General features: G+C 36.6%; 1 protein-coding gene across 8 annotated transcripts in view; it reads right to left on the reverse strand.

The window, feature by feature from the left end:
- PPFIA2 (PTPRF interacting protein alpha 2) overlaps positions 1 to 24,517 on the reverse strand; it is a 355,402-nt gene that overhangs the window by 35,978 nt on the left and 294,907 nt on the right. For 5 of the 8 annotated variants that reach the window (XM_054832748.1, XM_054832769.1, XM_054832794.1 and 2 more), the window contains 11 exons: positions 22,218 to 22,301; positions 21,725 to 21,856; positions 20,695 to 20,757; positions 17,749 to 17,840; positions 14,023 to 14,158; positions 13,146 to 13,366; positions 10,180 to 10,417; positions 7,216 to 7,245; positions 6,201 to 6,331; positions 5,781 to 5,935; positions 943 to 1,036 (listed from right to left, as the gene is read on the reverse strand). In XM_054832748.1, the coding sequence (XP_054688723.1) occupies positions 943 to 1,036; positions 5,781 to 5,935; positions 6,201 to 6,331; positions 7,216 to 7,245; positions 10,180 to 10,417; positions 13,146 to 13,366; positions 14,023 to 14,158; positions 17,749 to 17,840; positions 20,695 to 20,757; positions 21,725 to 21,856; positions 22,218 to 22,301 (1,376 nt within the window). Of the gene's footprint in view, positions 1 to 942; positions 1,037 to 5,780; positions 5,936 to 6,200; positions 6,332 to 7,215; positions 7,246 to 10,179; positions 10,418 to 13,145; positions 13,367 to 14,022; positions 14,159 to 17,748; positions 17,841 to 20,694; positions 20,758 to 21,724; positions 21,857 to 22,217; positions 22,302 to 22,726; positions 22,814 to 24,517 lie in introns of all 8 variants that reach the window. The other 3 variants (XM_054832813.1, XM_054832758.1, XM_054832803.1) reach the window with 2 other exon arrangements.

A 24,517-nucleotide genomic window follows, 5' to 3' on the forward strand; every position in this document is an offset into this window, starting at 1 on the left:
ATATGCTTGATATGGAAATAGTGATTAAAAATATTCTACATATAAATTTAAAGAGAAGCTGAAATATTATCCTTAGATTCTTTGGATTACAATTGCAAATTCTCTTGAAACTTTGCAAAAGAACATTAAAAGACTGAAAGAAACCTGAAAACCCTACAAATGTTAAAAATTAGGCTTTCAGAATGTGAATAATAGCACTAGAGTTAATGGTTATGGATGAAAAATAAACCTGTTTGTTTACAGAATGAATTTGCAAAGTCATTTTTAAGTACCATCTTTTTTCTCTGACACCCTCTAATTACACTGGAACTGCGATGCTGCCAAGAGGTTTCTTTTGTGTTCGTAGCTTTATTTTAACAGTTCTTCTTAGCTCCTGGCAGCTGCTGTGAATCAGTGTACCGGTTTTACAAGGAGATGCACCAAAGACAGCATGAAATTATTATATAATTTATGCGAACAAAAAGCTAGGTTGCCATTTGCTGACAGGCAAAAAGAAAGTGAAGCTGCTAGGGTTTATGGGGAGCCTTTGACTTCTATAGACAGAAATAATCATGTGTTCAATAGATAATGCAAAAAATCTTCTTTTTTCCTTTCTGAAAAATCTGTGTAGTGAGTCATTAAATGCCTGCCTGTTTTTAAGAATTGCACAGAAGGCAAACGGCATGGAATTAACGGCAATGTGAAGTAGAAAATGTCTCTTTCTCATAAACCTATTTTCTTTCACAAATGAAACACTACTGTACAATTGACAGACTCTAAATATTTCCCCCTATATTTTATATGCAGCTTTAAAAACTTTTACAGTGGAAAAAAACTCGCTAAGCGGTGAACTGCCATAGTAGATGGTCTTGCTTCTCATTACATGTCTGCGTAAAACCAACACAAAACCTGACATTTTAACCAAGTTTCAGCCAATGAAAGTCACGTGAAAAAGGTACTCACTTTTTCTTTAGTCTTCGGTCCTTTTCTGCTTGGGTTCCAAGTTTGCTTAATCCCAGAGATTCCTGAGCTGCTGCCTCTGTTTCCATGTAACCTCCTGGAAAACAAACCAAACCAAGCCCCTGTGTATTTTCCCATAGCTCTTGCCCAGTTGTTCCCCTCCTCAACCTTTCCATCCCCCTCCCACCCACCACCATCATCTGTGTTTGTTTCCTTAAGCCATGACATCTGGTGTTTGTGGAGAACATCTATGACCTACAGAAGTGAATTCGGGCACCTACAGAAGTGAATTCTACTTGTACTCATGGAAAAGAGTACAAGTAGAGGGAAAAAATTGGTTCCGCCTCCTTGTCTTTAGCAGAAATACACGAGAAGAGCACCCTGACCTCCTTTGCCTGCTTTTCTTTGCCTTCTAAGGTTCAGTCTCATGGTCTTAAGTAAGCAATGCTCTCACCATTTTTTAATCTTATTTGGGAAATGTACAAATGAAAGTGCCATCTCGAGAACTGTCTCATTGTCATAATACAGCATCACTTAATATTGTGATACTAAAGTCTTCATTTTGCTCTTACAGTCTCAGAGCTTTTGTTGTCATTATCCCTGCAAAATCCCAAGCCAGAGATGACAGAAAGAATCTGTCAGAAAAGTAAAAAGCCTCCTAGGTCTCCCTGGAGGTGCCTTGTAGGCACCTAATTCCTGTCAAAGTCATGGGAATTTGAATAACTTGCATAGAGTGACAAGGGAAGTTTGCAGTAAGCCGGGACACCAGGACCAAAATAAAATCATATTATAAACTAAGGACACGAATGGTATTGTATGATCCATGCTGATCATACAGTAAGTCAGCTAACGTGACTTTCCCGGTGCAGAAGTGGAAAGATGCTCTGACTTTTTTATCGCTGCCTGGATTCGGGGAAGAAGGGACCTGCTCGCGGAGCTGTCAGTAGAGTCTCCCGGCTCTGGCTCCACGCTGCCCTCTCGTTCGCACATGTATGTGTGCAGGCAGAGAGGCTGCAGCACTTCTTCCAAGGCTGCTTTCCTCATGTGTTGCTATTCAGAAGGCGTGTAACTGGTACAAGAAGGAAGACAATGGTATGGTAAATGTTGGTGCCTGACTCCTTTTGGCAATGGCACCTTCTTATTTCTCAGCTAATGGCTAGTGAACAATTGTAGAGCGGACATTGGTATAATTAAGAAAGCATAGTATAAATGAAAAGATTACTATTCTGATTCCTTGATTTTAACCATGAAATAATGCGTAAATGTTATATAGTGAAATAGCATCACAGCCTTTTACAAGTCACATTTACACGCACCTCAATCAAGTGAGATCGAAACCTACTGCTGTATCACGTGTATGATGTTAACTTAGAAAAGCCTGGTTTTAAGCTGCCCTTTCAAAGCAGCTGTAGTCTTAACACTCCTGCTTCTCCAGACAGAAATTTTCTTTAATAAAGAGGACATTACTTCTGCAAATCTCATGATGAGAATGATGCCTCCAATCACGAATGCAGAAAACATGAACGTATACTTCACATTTCTTACTGACTGTGAAGTAAGTTTTTAATTTAGCAAGCTGCTGTAGCAATATCTCACACCTTTCTGAGTGAGCAGCTCGCAGTATGTTAGATAGAGATGGCGTGAGTGCAGCGCCACGAGGGTTTATCACAGATTCGACAGTATTCTTGGCGTAATGGACTTCACCACAAGACAAACACCTCTGGCCCTTCGAGTAACCCAGGGTACGTTGTACTGGACGTAGTGATTGTGCCTGTCGGTATTTAGGCATGTAGATGGCTACGATAAATGTTGCCTAACAAGCTGACCTTGCATACACCATCCAGATCAGCTTGCCCGGGCAGGGAAAGTCCCTGTAATGTATTTGTTTTAGGGACTAGAATATTTAAAATGTAACATGGGAAGAATAGGTAAGTGTCTAGCGTGGCATTTCCCCAAGTGAGAGAAGACTGGATGAGTTTAACATCAAACAAATAGCTACAAAAGAAAAAAAAAAGGCACTCATGGTCCCTGTAACATTCATTTTCCCTTCTCCAATAATTAAAAGAAATCTTGAAGAATCTAGAAATCTTGAATCTTGATTCCAAGAAAGATCTCCTAAGGCATTAATTTGCTTTTGAACAATAACAGAAATGGTTTAGCAGAGGTTGTAAAAGTAGCAAATTAGAAAATCACAAAACTCTGGCAAGTTTAGCAGGTCAAAACTAATAATTGCAGAGTTTTGCAGGGAATGCAGAGCAAAGAAATCTTTTGGATGATAGCCTGGCTCTGTTGAAGTTAGTGATAAAACTTTGGAGGTTCCAATATTGCTTCTTAAATATGAGTATATATTACATGTGATTTTAGAGATATTATAGAATTAGTTACAGAAGTATTATGTTTACTTACAATGTATATCACTGGGATCCCTAATATCCTCTGCATTGACATGAACTTTTAAAGTACTCCATCAAGCATAATTGTGTGCATGTGCAAATATCCATATAAGAAAACAAATTAATGTTTCTGAGGCTCAAAATTAGGTTTATACTCTTCAGTATTTGATGTGCTATTGAGAAAAGGTATTTTCCTTATTCAAAAATATAAGAAGCAGATATATATACACACATAATTAGAATGTTTAATTTAAGCAAGGAATTAAATGAGATTCTTTTATTGATTTTGCATTATAAATTTAGATTATGAAAACCGTACAAATATATTGCAATGCAGTGATGATAGGACTTATTATCTAGATTTCTGTGATACAGTATCTTACTTTAAATAGAATTATTAATTATATAGCTGCACAGATAGTATACCTGTCATGGAATTGATTCGAGTACTACCACAATTGCTATTTTTTAAATTCTGTTTTGTCTTTAAAGTACTGCCATTGAATGGAAACTGCCACTCAATATTTTTTTTTCTTTTGGTATCTTAAAAAGTAAGATGATAAAAACTACTCTGTAATTGAGCTGTTCAATGTTGTCGTAATTTCTAAAAATATTTTGCTTCTACTTTTTTGTCAGTTAACAATCCTACCGATAATTTTATACATGCTTGTAAACCCAGTTTGCTTAATTAAAATGTGCATTATACTGAAATCTTTGCTGTTGAGCTAAAGGATGGAAGCCACAAAAATTTCATTTAATTGCAAATCTTCACTAATATCTTTTTGCAATTTCATGAGCTAGTGTTGGGAATTACAAATAGGCTTCATCCAATTATATATATGTCTTATTAATCATGTTGAGTATTATTAAGAAATTAAGCTATTACCAGATTACATTGGTCCTGAGACAATCTTTAAAGTTGTTATTTTATTTTTGTTCCACATTGCAAGGAATCGCAGGGAAGACCAACACATTTTTTACATCTTTGTCCTCTGTGTTCCTGAGTTTCTGTGAAATCATAGATTATTATGCATAATCCATCAGTACCAATAAAATTGGTTTTATGGAATGTAAATGTGAATTAATAATGCAGTCTAAAGTTATAAAATTCTCCATCAGTGCAGATGGTGACATGCAGGTGTATTTGAGAGACTCATTTAATAGATTCTGAAATACATTAAACTATGAAAAAGACTGAATAAATCGGTTTTATTCTTCCTGTAGTGAGAAAAAAAGGAATTTAAATTACCATTAGAAATTAGGGTGGTTTTTCTCCAAGAACACAAAGTTCTCTCTGGCAGAGAGGAGAAAGGTTGGAGCATAAATGGAGAATGCTCAGTTATTTGATTTTACTCTGATACTTTGACCTTAATATTAGTATATTTTATTCTGTACAATTTTAGTGGTGGGTTTGTTAGTTGCAATAAGGACATGCTTTGATACGAATTTAGTTTTTTAATTTCTGGCTTATATATTGCTTAAGTGTTTATAGTTACTGCAAACTCTTAAAATTCTTTTACAAGTGTTATGTGGTCACCATGGAAGTAAAAATTTAGTGCCTCACAAATTCGTACTATGTGACATCTTCGTGACTGGGAAAGAGCTAGTATTTCTGTTTTACTGACACATCTATACCAATTTGATGCTTGTGTTGGCATGTGTATATATGCTAATTTTAACCTAGGTAAACCAGATAGCCTAGCAATATAGACTAGGGATGTACTTGCCCATCTGCGCATGCAGACTATAAGCCTTTGCTGAAGACTGTCACTTCACCTTCCATTGCTTCTGCTACCTTAAGGTAGTTAAATAAAATTATGCGATGACGGGGGGGGTGTGTGTGTGTGTTCATGTGGTATAGGCATATCCTATGGAATATCACAGAGGAAAATTTTTACTAGGAATGAATTAGACTATAGTCTTGCAAGGGAAAAGGGCAGAAGAAGTAGGAAGAAAACAAAGCATTGCTGTGAGCAGCATAGCTAATCAAAAGACTATGGTGAGGACATTCAGTGATAGGTACTAGCAGACATCTAGCGACACAATGAAATCTGAAAAGCAACTCCTTTTACTTGCAAGGATCTTTCATATAACACAGTTACACCCCTTATAGCGGTTTATTACTTACTAATTTCTCATCTCTTCTTTACTTTGATTATTTGAGAGGACACTGTTACCACTTTTACCCTAATTCAAGAGAGTATTGAAGCGGTAGGTTCAGTCAAGAGGATGACTCTAGTAATTTGTGCCAGAAGTCTCCTTTCATTTGCATTATAGTCATAGCAAACTCCTGACAAATATAATTGCTGAGAGCAATGAAGTTTAATGGGAAGGTTCTGCCAGACTGAAGAGAAAAAAAACCAAATTTACAACTGAACAGAAGCAAAATTAAAAATGGAAAAATGACTGTGAAATGGTGGTCTTGGTTTGTTACCACTAATTCCTTACTGAGCTGTCCAAGTCGAGCCTTCTCTTTTTTACCGAACAAACGTCCTATTGAAGACTTGATTCCTTTCTTCTTGGGAGCTTTGTGCAGGGAGTCCTGGCTGCTGTTGACACTGCCAAGACCAACACTTTCTGGCTCCAGTGAAGTGGGCAAACTACTACAAAATGATAACAAAGAAACCGAATAGATATCATATCAACATTTGCAGGTAATTTTTTATTTTCTTCTGAGCAGCTCTGCAAACAAATTAATTGGTTATACTACAGTAATAATCTCCCCACAAGTGAAACAATCCCATCTTCTTCCTTAAATGATTTAGAAACATGAAGAAATCAGGTAATTTTGGAATAGTTAAAAACCAACATGATTTGAAAAGAATAATATGTGGTAAAATAGTGAAGTACGTGTTACAAATATCTTACCTTCTGGCATCATTGTGGTATGATGAAGGAAGGGTATGAGTCATTCTGATAGCTCTGGGTGTTGGAGGAGGAGAAGTTTCACATTTGATTGTGGCTTTATCTTCACGCCCATCTTCTTCAACTACCGCAATCTGGGGACAGAGACTCCGTGAGAGCAGATTAGCTTTTCAAGAAAGTTTCAACATACGCTGCATGAATTTGTCAAGTGAACTGAAGCACGTATTCAAGTGCAATTTTTTGAGCAAATTTTAAGAATTATTTTTGAAAGAGACTATTGGGAAAAAGCAATTGCTTAAATATAGCGGCTTAAAGTACATATTTGAAAGAAAAAAGATTACAGTTGGGGAAGAAATTCATTCCTTTTATGCCAAACAAGCTGATCTAGTAAAGGTCTAAACATGAAAATAACCTTAGACATGAGCGGATCTTTTGTATTAAACAGAATTATTCAAGTAAAGTTTCTCAGGGATGTAAGGGAGAAGGTAAATACAGACATAAACAGGACCACTCTCCTGTAGCTTGTTAACAGAATGGTCAGAATGCTTGAAAATAAGCGTGAACAAAAAGGAGTTTTGCCACAGCATATAATGATTTATCTTAAATACATCTCCTCTCATGTAAAGACAAATCCGATATTCAGTGCCAATTCTGTAAACAACTTTATATTGCTCCAGAAGATTTCAAGTAATCTGATTCTGGTTCCTCTAGCAAGAAGAATGGCCAAAATACATTTGGAAGTAATTCTTTTCTGTCCACACTTTGTTTTTAACTGTGTTCCTTTAAGTTTGTTCTGTAGAGGCTACTACTCCAAGGTATCACTGGTAGGCCTTGATTCTATGGCTTAGCTGTGACCCCTGCAAGCCTTTCTGGGTAGGATTAAAGTGATAATGTTCAGGAATCGAACAAAAAGGAGTGGAGACGATGCAGTAGCTGCCAAGGAACCCAGTTATGCAAATAGCAGAGGAGTATGATAAATGTGCTCTCCCAAACTTGAAAAAACCCAACAATATCATACCTTTCTCCGATGTTTCCTCAGGTCGCTTGGCTTAGATTGGTAACAAAAGCAACAACAACAAAAAAAGAATGATTAATAAATCTTATTGAGTGTTACAAAATGCCGCACATTTGTTCTTCTCACATTCAGAAGTGGGAAGAGAAGATTTCATTAATTTAATAATATCCATATTATATACTAATTATACACTTGCTGTCATAACATAAGATAACCCCTGACAAATATGCCATTCTGGGAAAGCAGCTATTTTTTCTAAAGTTACCATATCTCCTTTGTTTTCATAAGCTTAGCAAAGAATAGGATATTGCAAGGATAATGCAAGCTTATAGCAAGCTTATAGCTTAGGCACTGGAACAGGTTGGCCAGAGAAGCTGTGGATGCCCCATCCCTGGAAGTGTTCAAGGCCAGGTTGGATGGGGCTTTGGGCAACCTGGTCTAGTGGAGGGTGTCCCTGCCCATGGCAGAGGGGTTGGAACTAGATGATCTTTAAGGTCCCTTCCAACCCAAACCATTCTGTGATTCTATTCTATGCTAGAGGCACTTTTTATTTTTGGAGTTTTCGTATAAATACTTCCACTATCCCCAACACTGAGTTTTGTTTTTGTTTTTTTGTTTGTTTGTGGTTTTTTAGTTTTATCTAATATTACAAATGCATTAGTGTCTCACCAAGTATTAACACAAAATATCATCAACAAATACCATGTCTGAAAAAATGGTCTTTCTGTCCAGGTATTCCATATTAATGTGACTCGCATGTTCAGTGGATACAAATTCACCCATCTTCTGTACTGCAGGATTATCTGGCAGTAGAAGGCTGCTAGAATGTGTCTTGTTCAACCTCCTCTTCATTTTTATTTTTGGTACATGTCTCATTCATTCAAGGAAAGCTGAAGATACTCTGCAGAATTTATTTACTGCATGGACCTGGGCTGTGGAAACTCATGCAATACTGCTCCTCCAGCCAACCCCTACAGCATCATTTGACAATTCGGGTTCTAGAGACCAGACCTCTACAGAGCTCTTTGCAACTCAAAGTTTCCACTGAGAGGATGTCTGATAGCCTGTTGTGTCTGTCCCCAGCCAGTAAGGAGAAGGAGATGTTCAACACTGAACTGCTGAAACAGTGCAGGGCAGAAGTGTCCTGAAATGGTTGATGAGGGTGATCAAAGTTACACGCCGTGCTGTTGAGCAGGCAGGGTGCTACTTCTACAGCTTATGATATGTCAAGAGTTCAACTGCAACTCACACAGACATATCCGTCTGAGCTTGAGCACAGACACAGCTGGGTGCCAGTGAGGCCACGGCAACATGAAGTGCAGAGGCTATGCTGTCATTTTGTATTTGAATCTGATCAACCTACTGACCCAAAGCTACTGTGTCCAAATCAAGGCAACCAGACAGTGCAGGTGTCTGCTGGAAGGTCAGTTTAACCATTACCATTTATCTGTAGCCAGATTGCTTCGTTAAAATGGCTGGTGGAATGAAGCCAAACTGCATATTCAGGAAGGTGCTGCTTTGGTGAAGTAGGTGGCACCATGGCAGCCTGCACACCCACCTCCTCCACAACAATCTGCACCACCAACGTTTTCATTTTTGCTGTTCAGTGGTGGGAACTGGGGCAGCAAAGAATCAGCACCACAGTCTACCACAACTGTCAGCCCTGACCTCCTCTCTGCTGTCTTTAGTTCCCAAGAAGGCAGCAAACACCATCCTAAACTGGGAGGGGTAGAGGTGGATACAAGTAGTTGTCAGTTCCAGGAAAAGAGACTACTCAGCTAGATGATGGTAGACAAAGGTCCCTACTCCTAACTGAGGAGAATGAACAGGCAGGCTCCACTCCCAGCTGTTCTTAACAACCTTCTCAGCTAGGAAAGTTAATTTCTGCTTTCCGATTGAGATCAGAGCTCATTTCCTCTGCTAGGAGGGTCCCCAGGGAACCAGTGCTGCTGCTTCCCAGGAATGGACCACAAGGGGACACTGATGACATTCAGATTATCAGAGAAATAGCAAATAAAAAAATGGGGTTACACATATCCTATTCTCCTCGCTGTATGTAAAGATCAGCAGAGTGGGCTGCTTTGATTCTCTCCTAGTGCTTAAAGGGATGAATTCACCAGGCTCCAGACTGGTTTGTAGCCCACACTGAACACCGCACCCTGCCTCTGCACTCTTATCAATATCGGAGTTGTTCATCCTGAATGTGTCGACACGTACTACCTTCACTTACTTGACTGTTGCACTGTTTCTTTTTGTCTAGGACCAAAATTAATTTTTTTGCACATCCCTTTTCAAATAAAACCAGACGTTGCAGAATATGTCTTCAAAGGTACAGTAATGTTAGAAATACTTTGCAGGATAATTTGATGGCTTGGTATCTATTTATGTGTGCTGCTTGCAGCGGTGAAATACATCAGTTAAATGAGTTATTGGAAAACAAAGCATTTATTTCAAGTGCTTGATATACTTTCGTGAAGAATACATACAAAATGCTGCAAATATAAAAAAGTATATGAAATATAGAAGTATATCCAAATGATCGTATATATGAAGTAGTAGAAGGTTTTAATGTCTTCTAGACATTTCTTGTAGGTTTAAACTCAGCAATAGTCCCACAGACTACTGTGTAATAACTGTATTACTTCAGAGCTTTTCATTAGTAAACATTTTTTACATATAAATTGATTACAGTAATTCCAATGATCAGTTCTGTTTGTTCGTAATTTCACTGCCTATGTGCTGAAGGCCCTTGATCCTCAGATGTCCCTGGTGAATCATGCAATGCTCAAAAACACAGTAACAAACACCAAAACCACCCAAATGTTCATATTCTAGGGAATTTGCTATCTGTATGTATGATGAAGAGGTGAAAAAGATTTAGACACATAAGCCATTCATACAGTGAAAAGATGAAGTATTTGGTACTAGAAATATCACACCTAAAATTGACATCACAAAGTTTCTTACCAGTGTCATAACTCCCATTCTGTCCATCTCCCTGGCTGGACTGCGAGGGGTGAGTTTAGGAGTTGAGTGTCCGCTGGGAGGAGATGAGCTAGCAAGTGATGATGCAGTCACTGAGCCAGTAATGGATGTACCTTGGTGGACTCTGGCCAGATTTAAGCCTTCCAGACTCACGCTGGCCACTCTGTTCTCTATCTCTTCGGCACGCAGTTCTGTCGACTCTTTCTCTTCTTGGATTAACCTTATTAAATAAGAGAAGAATGTGGTTATATTTGTCTCTGTATATCCCAAAAGCCAAACTAAAAAATGTTGCCTTTCAAATGAGGTTTAAAAATAAAAGAAAACAAAGATGACTATTGTAGATCAACTCCAAAATAATACTGAAAAGTGTATTTGTTTATTACTGGAAGTATAAGATTCTTTTTCTTAATTCCTCTATCCTCAAAAACTGTTTGAAGAATCTGCCTAACAACAAGACTTGATACACGATATTTCAGGAAGATTGGTTCCTTTGCAAAGGAGACAGTATAGGGGAAGGGTAGTTAACAATCCGATTTACCATAGGAAACTAATTCCAATCTTAAGCTGGCTTCATCTGATTTTCTGTTGCTAAAGCATGAACACAAATTTAAAGTCAAATGAAACTGGGCCTTTAAGAAGGGAATTGCTAAGATAATCCATATTAATAGAACAAGAGAACATGCAAAACAATTTGCCCACTTCATCCCTGCAAATTGATGAAAAAATGACAGTTGTTTCTAAAGCATTATGTTTTTAAGGGAATTTCATTAAAATAGCTCTCTTGTGTGCAACAAATGTGTTTCTTAAGCATATAGAACCTCAATAGGATGCTTCCACCAGGTTCTTTCATTTTAATTGTGATTGCACCTAGAATGGTAGAATATGTTTAAAATTAAACATTTGTTTAGAAGTCCTTTGCCCATAAACCTGTCTTAAAAGCAGTCTTTTTTTTTGTGTAGAGGAGGAAAAAGTATGAAGGATCAAGGTTAAATGACAGAATAGGAAGTTTTGGGAGGCTGAAACTCTGAACCAGACTTTTCTGAGTGAAATGAAGCAAAACAATAAATGAAACCATAATACATTGAAAATAGAAACCTACAAATTCATATGCTGTGCTTTTTCCCTGACATCTATTTCAAAATTTCTATAAAGTGTCTACAATTTTTTCATGGCAGGAACTTAAAGGCAAATAATATTTTGAAAGGGAATTATAAGTCTTATTTTAATAATCTAAATTCTGAATCATCTTGTGTAATGAAACAAATCTAAGAAAAAATAAATTTTAACCTCTTTCAGTATCTCCAATCATTTGATAAACCCTTGTAGTGTTTGGCAAGAAAAAAATCCCCCAAAATGCAAGAAAATGTGAAGTGCAGTATACTTTATAAGACTATCCTTCTAGAACCATTTTTCCTGAAATGTATAAAAAAAAGAATACAAAATTAATTGCCTGGATCTTTAATAATGACAGTGATGGTAATGAAAGCCTGTACTTCAGTATAAGCTTAGCAGTAGGGGAAATAAACTACTCTCAGGGGACCTCCAGTAAAAATGGCTACACAGGATGTGCAGCCTTGCCTCCTTTTTGAGATAAAATTGTACCTAGCATCTAAGTAAAGATCCTGTCTTGAGTAAACCAGTGAGTGATCTGATTCAGGATGGCACAAATAATATCCCACTATGTCACCTCCAGGTACAAATTCCTGTGAAAACCTTTTACTGTATTACATAATTGTTAAGTTGTCAAAATGCTAGTATTTTTTAAAACAAATACATTTGTTGCATCTACAGCTTCCTGAACTGGTCACAGTGCTGAATTCTTTGTAATAACAAAAAATATAAGTAAGGTTCTTTCTTTTACATAGACTGTTTTAAGGAGATTTAACCTCCCAACAACAAAATTTCTCTTTGACTCTCTACAACTTGACAGTTGTAATAGATTTTAGAAAATAGCAGAGTAATCCTATCTGAATGAAGAAATTCTGGGAGTAGTGAAAATGCAAAGCTGTAGATCTATAATAAAACGTCTCTCCCATGAACAGAAAAGTTATTCAAATTCAATATATTCCAATAGGGTTCTCCCTTTAAAGTTACCTTGCGCAGAGAATGACCAAGATTTTGGAAAAAGGTAATCTGGTTTTGATTATATTTCTAACCACAGTCTTTCTGTCTATAGCATTACCAGAAAGTCACTAATACATTTAGTAATCTCCTTCATCTCCTTCTAGAGAAACAGTCACTAATGTGAGGATGTTTTTCATACGCCAAGTATTTAGAAGTTACCCTTCCTGAAAAGCATGTAAGAATGCTTTAAGCCTAAAATATGGTTCCATTTATAAAACTCAATTGAAATATGTCATTGGATTCTCTATCACTCCATTAAATTTGCACAGAAATTATTAAGATACATTCAATTGACAACCTATTTCCAAGCACTATAACCCAACTTGGAGCATGAAAAATCATATTCTGTGATTCCATAGAAAATCAAAACCATGTCTTAGAAAATGTGGCTTATATGAAATGCAACACAGGAATAATTATCAGAAGAAAGCATGAAAAGCACCGAAATAAAACATTTCTGATAGGAGGTCATTAGTGAGTAAGAGGAGTCATGCAGAACAGTGAAAAAGACCTTGAAAAGAGGACTGTGAATAGTGATCTGTCATATTTGCCCTGTGTTAGCCTTCTCTATCATATTTCTGTTCAATTGGCCAGCAGTTCTTCACTCGGAACATTTTTTGAAAGAAATTTCTATGGTTAGGAAATGAAGATGCCATTGTTATCTTCACGCAATCAATACTCTCATATGAAAAGTGGACACATTATCAATCCTTTAAAATGTACAAGTGGTTTCCTAATTGTTATGAATTGTCCCTGAACTCGTGCACTAAAGAAAGTTTGAAGCTGTAATCATAAGTGCATCACAGCTGGTTCAGGCTACATACCTGATTTCTTTATTGATTGCATCTAGCTGCTCCTGAAGCATCATTGCCAGAGTCTGGGCATCGGAATGGCCGCTTGGTGACAGGAGGTCCATGGAGCTGAAAAGCGTTTCTCTATCGTCGTCATCGATGTCGGACATTTCAGTATCGCTTTCAAATGGATGGCTGCTCAAAACGCCAATCTGCTGAGTCCTATTCCACTCGTGATCTCCAAGTGATTTTACCTGAGCAGGAATTAGGATATACATGGCTTAGTCCATGGAAAACAACTGCAAAGCAGTTGCAACAGCCTGGCCAGAGAGGCTGTGGAGTCTCCTTCTCTGGAGATATTCAAAACCCGCCCGGACATGATCCTGTGCAACCTGCTCTAGGTGATCCTGCTTTAGCAGGGGGGTTGGACTAGATATCTCCAGGGATCCTTTCCAACCTCTGCTGTTCTGTGATTCTGTGATTTTATAAAATTGGAAAGGAAAGCCACTAACATTTAACAATACTTATTCAATGATTAATTTGCCATTAATACTTGCATTATCACTGCAGATGATGTAAAGTATTTTCACATCATTTCTAATGCTGTGTAAAATTAACTATCAGGAAAATTTACACAAAAATATACCCAGAAAAGACAGACAGTCAGGTATACTTGAACTTTGATGTCTGAACTTCAACCTTTTCTGCCTTCATTTTAGTACAACAGTACTCTTGTCTGAGTATGAATGGAAAAAAACCCTGCTGTTTGGGTTTTTTGTTTGTGGTTTTTTTGGTGTATTGTTGGGGGTTTGCTGTTGTTGTTTTTCCTGGAAATACACAAACTGTGAGCTTAACAGCCTGAAATACACTCTCTTATCAGGTAATATATGAGAAAAAATTGGGGATTAACCTTTGGTTCATCTCTGCGTACACCCATCCGGCCTCTTCTAGGTCGCCTTATCACTTTAGTTGACCGATAGTCAGACTGGCTATCAACCAGTGAGCTCACAGAATACCTCAGCTCTGCTGATGTGTCAAGGTGAGGTCTATAAAAAGAGCCACAGAAGACTAAGAGACTAATAGTAAGAACAACAGCAATGATCCAATGACCTTCAGTCTAGGAACACAGATATATTTTTTTAAACAAATTATTAAGTATCAGAATAAATGACAAAAACAAGGCACAAAATATAATTTAAAAGTGAAAACCTGAAATCATAGTACAAGAAAATGAAAGAAGAAAACAAATGAATAGAACATTTGACTTTTTCAAAATGAAGGAATTGCGTAGTAAAACTCATTGTTCAAAATTGGAATATGAAAAACCAAGCAGATTTCAGGACAAGATAATTAACAGAACTGCCTGCTGAATGTACTATCCTGTGTATTTTCCTTCCATTACTTTCCTGAATAAATATGCCTGAGGTTACTGTAAGCACGTTAACATGTTCATGAGTGAGGATATCTATAACAATTTCATACTGTAAGTCTGTGCTCCGCATTATGAAAATATTAGTGAACTGCCCTGCGATATATAACATCAGTTATAAGATTCATGTTTATTTGATGATGCTTTTGAGAGTTTTAACCCCCAATTTTTCCTGTAGTCCTGGTAAGTCTTGGGACATTGTGGCGAGGCATATACATGATGACTTCAGCATATCTTTTCTTGGCTGCGTACAATGGTCCCTGGCCTTTCTGTCGTTGGTCAAACAGCAGCAATAAGTTCCTTACATGATGCAAGAGAAGCATCCTGCCCACGGGCTGTGTGGCCGAGTCAGAGGAGCAAAGGCTCCATGCACCATGCACCATTTGAGCATTCAGCCACAGCAGTGGAGACCTGAACAATTTCTATTTCTTAACACATAAGCAATCTCCACATAAAAATATACGAATGGCACAATTGTAGCAGAAAAATGAAATGTAACAAATACCATACCAATAAGACAACTAAATATGTATTTGTTTATAGCGACTACTAAAAAATGTTTGACATTTCACTATGTATAAGAGCATAAAATGAGAGTTTAATGTTGTACTTTTTCTTAAACTTGGGAAAAATGCTTACAGTCACCTACAGACAACTTACAGGGTTCACAGCCATGTTAATAATCAGTTATGGGAAACAGAATAGGAACAAGTTTTGTTCTTAAACACGTATCTCACTTCAAAAAGAATGCTGTTCAAAAAAATGATGGCTTTAATCCTAGACATAAAGGCTAAGTAAGAGAATATCTACTTTCCAAAATAAAGGAAATAATTCAGTAAACCATGTATATTTAATGCTGAAAACTGCAGACTGTAAGCATTACTGTTTTCCTGAGCTCAAGTTCTGTGTCTTTTTCTAAACATAGAGATTAACTTTTCCTTGTGAACAACTTAATTTGAATTAAAACATATTCATACTTGGAAGACTGAAGCACTGGTCTCAAATTTCAAACATCACTTTAATAAAGTAAAATATAAAATATTATAATTGTGAGGGCTGTATACTGATAAATGGGAAATGCAAAAACATCATGATAAACGTGAAAGCCTCTACTACAAGCTCCTTTGTCAGAGTGGTATGAAGAAACATAATTACTTTCTGGTATTACAAGTACTGTGACAACTTGAAAATAATAGCGGAAGGATTTCAAGCAGTAATATAGTTTGTTTTACAAAAAAATAAAGACTGAAAGAAAACAAATTAAAAAAAGAGGTACCAGAATTCCTAAAGCATGAGTATGTGCCATAGTAATCAAATCAGATATATAAAAATGTCACAGATACTGAATAATGTTTTAGAATTTATGTTTTGGGTAGAGCATACATCAGACCTCATACTGTTATCATAAATGTCCTTTTCTGAATAAACATCAGTTTATCTTCTTTTAGGCTTCCCATCAAGCCCAGTAGGAGCTTCCATAATATTAGACAAATTATGATTTTACCTTTTAAAAAATTCTCTAAAACTCACTTTTTTCATTATACAAATAAGAGAACTTGACAACAGTTGGGCTACAAATCTCCTAAGCCCTCCATCTAAAGCACCAGACAATAATCTTTTTGGGGTCTGTCTGTCTAATTTGTCTGTATGCCTCTCATCTGTTATATAGTAAATCATTTAGGGCAGTGACTGGTTTTTATTTTCTGTGTTTGTACCATATTTGCTGTAATAGAACTTTGCTCTGGTAATTACTAATACTTGGTACTTATGCGGCAAGCTGGCAGGAGAAAAGAAACAGCCCAGGTTCCAGTCCTACCTGCTGACCAGCTTCATTATTCTTCTGCTGAAAGGACAAGCTCCTGCAAATACAGAACTGAATATGGGCTGAGAACAATAAGTATTTAATGCTGATACCCCCCTACTCCCAAGAGGGCCAGTAGTTTCGCGAGGTGAGGTCATGGAAGGGGAAATATGCTGTTTTGGGGGAACCTGCTGAATTCCCAAGACATTTAGACAGCTTATCAAGTTCAAACAGCCCTTTGACAAAGGCTAATCAAACTAAATCAGACTAGTTGCAGAGCACAAGCTAGCGATACTCATCTGTCCAGCAGGAAAGACTGCTGTTCGCCAAGGATGGCTGCTCCAAAAACATCTCTGCTGTTTGTTGCAGCAGTTCAATAGTCTGTGCTCTTGCAAGAACTCTCAAAAACCAGTGTTGTGTGTACCTGTAGTTACACTTTCACTCCCAAAGGAACAAAACTTCGAACAGTTACAAGCATCACATTCTGAACTTCAGTGATTTACACTTCTCCATGTACAGAAAAATATTATTTCAGGAGATAATAAAAGATCAAGGGAGAAACCATGTCCAGGTACTGAGCAAGGTGTCTGAGGAAACAATGGGCAGACAATACCCGATGCAAGCAAAACAATCATCCAACAAGAATAACTTCAGAGGATTACAGTGCTCTGAATTTAGTCTTGGTCCATGAGCTTTGGCTGGGAGGTTTTAAAAGTTAACATGTTGCTTGTTATGAAAACAGGCACATGATTATAATTAAATAACAATTTTATTTTGAGGGTTACTTTTAGGGAAGAAGGACTGTCTGTCTAGAATAATAAATTCATTTCAGCTGTTGGTAACTACTTCTCTGACACTTGTCTCACTATTGTTCCCATATTGCTTTTCCACCACAAAGAGGTGTAATGTTTAATGTCCTATTGTGGTATTTTCAGATCTCTCTGAATACTGCCATCATTTTTAGCTGAAGGTCTGCGGTCTTATCTTATACACTCAGAAAAGCTGAGTTATTTCTTGCTAATAAAAAAATAATGATTAGATGTACTTGACACAATAAATAAATAAATATGATCATAAATATGCTGAATAGTTTCAGCATTAAAGATGATGGTTTCAACTTTATTATTAAGCTTTCCTGGGAAAAAATGGGTATTTAGATACACTTTTGAAAACATTCCATAATTTAAAAAACTTTTCCTTAATCTCAGTAATATTTCAGTGTATACTCACTGCTTACCTATGAAAAAAGTGAAAAGCAACAATAATAATAATTGCACAGGTTTTACATTTTTAAAGAAATATATTTTTATGTGCAGCCTGAACACATCCTTGATGTAAAGGCTTGACACTTATATTTATGTTCTATTTCAACTCAAAGTGAGGAAACCTTTGTCATTAAATATTACCTTGACAATGTGGGTTCAATTAAAGAACCAGCCCTCAACTTCATCTGATCCAGTTCAGATCTCAGTTTCTCAATTTCTTCGGCAAGTCTTTCCTGGAAATGAGAAAACTAAGATATACTTACTTGTCATACAAAATAAATTTACTTTATGAGATATTGCTCTTGTAAAGCTAAACAAGTAAGATAAACCAAATGTAGCACTGACTACAAGAAGAAAAGGCAGTGAACTCTTTCAAGTCCCATTACTGCTAATAAGAGATGCATCAAGAGGAGGTTGTATAGCACTCTTCAGTATTTTTCCACTAGTTGGAAGTGATGACAGGACAGGTTTGTACTTGAAACTTATTTTTTTCTTCTTATACAGCTAGGGTCCGGAAAAGGACCAGCACTGATCTGTGCACTAACTGCACTCTCCGTGATAGGCATAGTTCAGCGTGTGACGTGCTATTTACCCTTTAGAGACAGAGATTGTGTCCTGACCTTTTTATTTATGAATAGAGACATAGACTTAGAGACAACCACATTATAGGTACTTTACTGAACTGCAGCTTTACAGCTTGCTCTTGGGAGTTGATGAAACTCCAGTATGAGGTGCTACTTGTGGAAAATGATGGAGTGCCACAAAAATTGGATTTTTGGAACCAACTAACAAAAAGACTACTCACAGCAACCATTAGGCAAAAAGGCGCTGTTCCCAAAGTCTACAAATAGCAATAGTCTACTAATAAAATAAAAAGAAATCAAAGAATTTTAAAACAAATTAAGAGAGAACATGGGATGAAGAAGTAACACAGCTGTTCTTAGAGTTTCAGGATTCTAAAATGCTTGGAAGGAAAGGGATCTGTGCTTAATTATTATCAGATTCAGTAATTCTTATGACAGTATTTTTACACCATTTCTTGGTTGAATAGATGACTTGGTGGTTACTCTACTTGTAGAATTTGCTAGTTATTTAGAGATTATTAATATCTGGTGTTAAGTCCATGCATCTGCAATTGCTTCATCAGTTTCTTCATCAAAGTGGAACAAATAAATCCTTCAAAGTGGAAATTTAGAAGCTCTGGAGTCAGACCTGTGTGGTTGTGTGTGAAGAGAACTCATCTCCATCCATTGCACAGAGTAGTGGAGTATCCTGGGGTACATTAAGAAGAGTGTGGCCAGCAGGTCGAGCGAGGTTATTCTTTCCCTCTACTCTGCCCCAGTGAGGCCACATCTGGAGTTCTGTGTCCAGTTCTGGGCTCCCCAGCTTAAGAAAGACAGGGAACTACTAGAGAGACTCCAGCGGAGGGCTACAAGGATGATGAGGGGACTGGAGCATCTCTTGTATGAGGAAAGGCTGAGAGAGCTGGGTCTGTTTAGTCTGGAGAAGACTGAGAGGGGATCTCATCAATGCTTATAAATATCTAGAGGGTGGGTGTCAAGAGGATGGGGCCAGACTTTTCAGCGGTGCCCAGAGACAGAATAAGGGGCAACGGGCACAAACTGGAACACAGGAAGTTCCACCTGAATATGAGGAAAAACTTCTTCACTCTGAGGGTGACCGAGCACAGGAACAGGCTGCCCAGAGAGGCTGTGGAGTCTCCTTCTCCGGAGATATTCAAAACCCGGCTGGATGCGATCCTGTGTGACCTGCTCTAGGTGATCCTGCTTTAGCAGTGGGGTTGGACTGATGATTTTCAAAGGTCCCTTCCAACCCCTGCTGTTCTGTGATTCTGTGATTCTGTTGTTTCACTTCCCATCTTTAAGCAAGAATCAATAAATATAATAAATAAAAATATCTTTGCAAACATACTTTCAATACAAATGTAGATTTTGACACTAGATTTTTCATCTTTGTCAAGAGTTGCTGTGAACATTCAAGCCAGAAAATACACTGCAAAAGAATTAGCCACTGTATTCACTACCACTCTAACACTGTTAAAACAATGAAGCTATGTTAGAGATAATGTTGGCAAAATACCTTATTTACACAGACAAAATTGCTATCCATAATTCAGGTTTAGATTCTCTGGTAGCAAAATGATAGAAACTTTTGTTTTAATTGACACAGCTTTAGAAATGTCCTTTTTGTCATCTAACTTGATGGTGAAGCATGATCCTGATTTTGTGACAGCTGAATCATCTTATAACTGTGGTAGTACAGCAGGGAAATTTTATTTATTTAAAATGCACTACATGTTCTTTTTTGGGGATTTAATCTCTGCCTTTCTACAAGGTTATCCAAATGTAGATGAAAATAACAATTTGAACAGATACTTCTTTTGCTATTTTTCTCAAAGTTCTTGATTTTGGATGTCATATGATATAACTATATTAGTATCGAACGGAGCTATGTTTTTAAAAATGTATGCAATCTCTTTTAAATGGATTTGATACATTACAAAACCCCTTCTTTGAATCCAAAGGTAGATATATTTGTGTATCCTACTGTGCTCAAGGCAAGCATAACTTCAAAACAAAATCCTAATATTTGGGATTGGAATAAATATTTATAAGTAATTTGACTGATTCACTAAACAGTATTAGGGGTTAATTTGCAATGAACTAAGAAAGGCCACTTGCAACTATATTTAGTATAATGCCACTGCACCTGTTAAGAAGCATTGCATCAAATCAAGCAATTACATTCTTCACTATGAAAATATAACCACTTATGCATACATCTCTGTTAAACAAGAGTTTTTCAGAATTAAAACTGATAGAACAAAAATTCCAGAGCCAGTGAAATCAATATGAATTTTAGTATTGCCTTCCTGAGGCTAAGATCTCAACCATAAACTTAGCTAGACCCCCAAAGGCTAGTTAAAACATCTGGGTGATTAAAAGAATGATCATTGATGCCAGGAAGATTTCACATGCTAGTTGGATAATTAATATACCAAATACATATTTCCTAATAATAAATGTGAAACTTTTGATAAAAATAGATAAAATTGCAGTATAGTACCTTGTCATGTAAAGACTCTTCCAGATTTTTCCTGAAACTTTCAGATTCTTGAATCAATACATTCTAGAAATTAAAAGAAAAAAATAAATATATATATATAAAAAAGAAATAAATTAGAGAAATGTTCAGTATTCAGCTATCACCATACACATGTAGCCTCCATGTACAAGTTAGCAAGGCTCATATTCACCGGACTTTAAAATTAAAATCCCTTAATGCTTCAGTTTGAGTATATATTACATTTAAAACACTGGAAGTAATCCAAACATGTAGGACCACGTTCTATCAGGAACAGCAAAAACTTTGCATTTTCTTTGAACTGAGCAACTGTAACACTCTTACACAACTATTTCTCCCAGGTTCTTCTTTTTGGCAGGCCTATTTCTTCCCTTGTATGATATTTTGTTTCAATGACAGAAACCAGAAGTACATCCTCTGAGAGGTTCTGAATTACCCTTCTGAAAGACACTGAAAGATTCCCCTCAGATCAAACTGAAGGTGAATAAGTAGAAGAGGGAAGGATTGAGGAGGGTGAATAAAAAGGTCATGGAGTTTGAACTTTGCAACCCCATTGTGTCTCACATTGAGGAAAACCTGTAAATAAAATTCCCTCTCCAAGGGTGGATGCTCCTTCTCCTGTGGTGACAGCATTTTACTCTTCCCAGAGGAAGTGAGGTAAAATCAGCAGCCTAAAATACGGCAATGACAGCACATCTGAAACGTGGCCATTCCTCAGTTCTTGTCCACTTTCTCCCTGCCTCATACCGAGTTGTGCACTGGTCCTTTACAAGCTCTTCATCAGACTCACCACTGATAAAACAGGGACTCATAATCTTCAGCATATGTAGTTCACATTAGTTCTGGAATGATTCTTAAGCACACTCTTGAATTAGGTGTTGAATGTATATGACCATATTTGTGGTAATATTTGGTAACAGAAAAACGAGCATGATGCATGACAAAAGCAGAACAGGTTTCATATAGAAAAATCTTTATCAAGCTGAAGTTTATACTGCTCTTTGCACTCTACCTTTTCTTCAAGTGCTGCCATTCTCTCTTTCAAGTGTAGCTGCAGACGCTCATTGGATTCTGTCAAAAGTCTGTCTACGGTATCCGATAATCTTTTGTTGTGCTCCTCATTCATTTTTTCCCTTTGCCTTGCCTTTAATGTAGAATAGAAGAGACAGATTGGTAGGGTCCAAAATTAACCAGTACAGACTTGTATCATCAAAAACTCCAAAAAGATTATGGTAACTGTAGCCATTTAAAGAAATTCTATGGGAAAGGTAATTACAGTTATTGATTAATGCACATTCATTTTTGCATCAGCAGAATACATTGAAAGCTGCAACTAGATGTAAACTAGTATATTAAGACGGTTAAGTAAAGTGGGAAGATGCTGCCATCACTGCTATGAACAAAACATTTATCAGTAGATAGATTTGTGTGCTGGAGCGCATAATGTAGCACTACATTGACAAATTAAAAGAAAAGTGCACAGAAGTTGTCTGCAATACACGTACTCTTTGAAGTTCCTGATTCTTCTCTTCAAGTTGAGCTTCTAAGTGCCTCATACGTTCCTCAATATTTCCATGTCTTTCTTCTGCCTGTAAAAAAATAGAAAGACTCTTTCTGTAATTTAAGTGGCTTTGTAAGTTTTTATCTCAGTAAAGTTTAAACAAAACATAAAGCAAGCTACTACTAACTGCAAACTTAGTTTTCCGAAAAGAAACTTTATTTAAACAGGCAGCTGAACAGCATTGCTTGAAATGTGTCAGCTACAAAGGCCTGTTACATCCAAGCATCAGCAAAACATTGGAGTTATTTATGAGCAATGAAATCAGCCAAATGTAACATGCAGACTGTGCATGGTTTGAACACAAACCTGCCATCGTAAAATCGTAAGCTCCTGAAGCACTGAACTGCACGATGGTTGATTATCAATAAAAAAAAAATAAAATAAGTTAAAGAAAATGAAAACAAATCAGATGGATTCTATTTAGCAATAGAAAGTAAAGTCCAGTAGGACTACCTTCCTACGTATGGAGATCATTTCTTGTAGTTTAGCTTCCATAACATATTGATAATCATCAGATGAGGTAGAAGAGGTTGGATCAGACTAACAAGTCAAGGAAAAGGAGAGGGACAAAATTGAAAAATCAGAACTAAAGACACTGACACTGAACAGAACACAGCACAGAATGCTTAAAAGAAAAGTGTGACTGAAAATTTAATACTTTTAACTGACAGATTTTTACGTGGAATAAACTACACTGATACTTGGTGAATATGATGCAGTTGATGTGGAGAAACTGAAAATAATGGAATGCTAAAAAAGCTATCAACCTACACATGGAAGGTCAAGGTTAGTGATGGCTGGCTGATGACATATTACTACAGAGTGGATTCAAAGCAACACTGTCTAATCTAATGATTTTTTTTTTTTGGAATTATGGCAAACTAAACACCAGAACAGGACTCTACGAGGCCAATGTCAGAAAGTCCTTTATAATTCTTCTATCATTTTCTAGGAATGAAAACAATGCATAAATACTAAATTAATGGATCGATCAGTTACAGAACTGTGCAATGTTATGGTACATTCCCTAATTTCTAGAAAACAGAAAGAACATCAAAAGAGACAAGGCTCAAGCTTTAGTATTCCATTTTAGAATACACTACATAAGCCCTTTCATCCAAATAAACAATATAGTTTTCATCCCTTTGAAAGGATCCACCCTGATGGATCTCTTTGGAAGATCAAGGTCATCAGATAAAAGAAGAACCTATAAATAAAAATTCATTAATAGGAATGAAAAGTTATTACTGAGTACAGAAATGGTTATCCATCCAAAGATTCATTACTATTTCTGACAGAAGTTGACCTTAATTAGGTCATTTTTGCAAAACATGAATATTCATGTTATTGTCATATCAAACAAATCTAAGTTATCATTCAAAATGAAAAAAAAAAGCCCTTCAAGAAAGGGAAATGCTATATTGGATTTGTTGCTATGGAAACAGGAATGTGCATAAGGTGTATAGACAGCGCTACTGATGACTTTGAGTTGTGAGCTTGCGCTTGTCAAATGCTATTTCATTCTGGCAGATTTACTCTCTCTCAAAAAGAGATCCTGAACTGCATCTTTAGATGAGCAAACTTTAATGCGTACAAGAAATACTAATTTTTCAACTATATTTTTTTAGTAAGACTGTTTTTCATGCTGTTGTCTACTAATGATTTATCAGGATAATTAGAAATAGATACCAAAGTAATTCAGGATGTATATCGTAACGTAAAATTACCTATAACTTAAACTCAGTAGTATTACCAGGACCAAAAGATCAGACAGAAAACAAGCCTGTGATCTGAGATTTATAAATATAAACTGCAGCTTTTGACACGAAGACATTCTTAGGAGAAAATCCTGCTTTGTATAAATACAAGAATAGTGCTTAACTTTGAAGATGACTACTATTCTTTTCAGAGTAAGTATATTCACAAAACTCAGATTCTTGCAAAATTTAAGGAACAGTCAGTATACTATGTAACTGAGCTCATTTAATAAGTGCACTTATTATTTCTGATCATGAAGCAGGAGTACTGTATGTATTTGAACTTATTATCTGAAACTATTTTGTCTATTTATTACAACTTGGACCAGTAACAATCCCTTTATGACTTTCTTTATCTTGCCTTTCAGTTTTACATATTAGTTTGTTTCAGCACACAATTCCTAATGCACTGCTTCCTTTCCCAACTGGATAAATAGAAAGGATTGAAGAAGTTCAGTCCTTGAGATTGCAGAAAACCAGACCATGC

The sequence above is a fragment of the Grus americana genome, chromosome 1 (genome assembly GCF_028858705.1).
Source record: "Grus americana isolate bGruAme1 chromosome 1, bGruAme1.mat, whole genome shotgun sequence".
NCBI classification, from domain to species: domain Eukaryota; kingdom Metazoa; phylum Chordata; class Aves; order Gruiformes; family Gruidae; genus Grus; species Grus americana.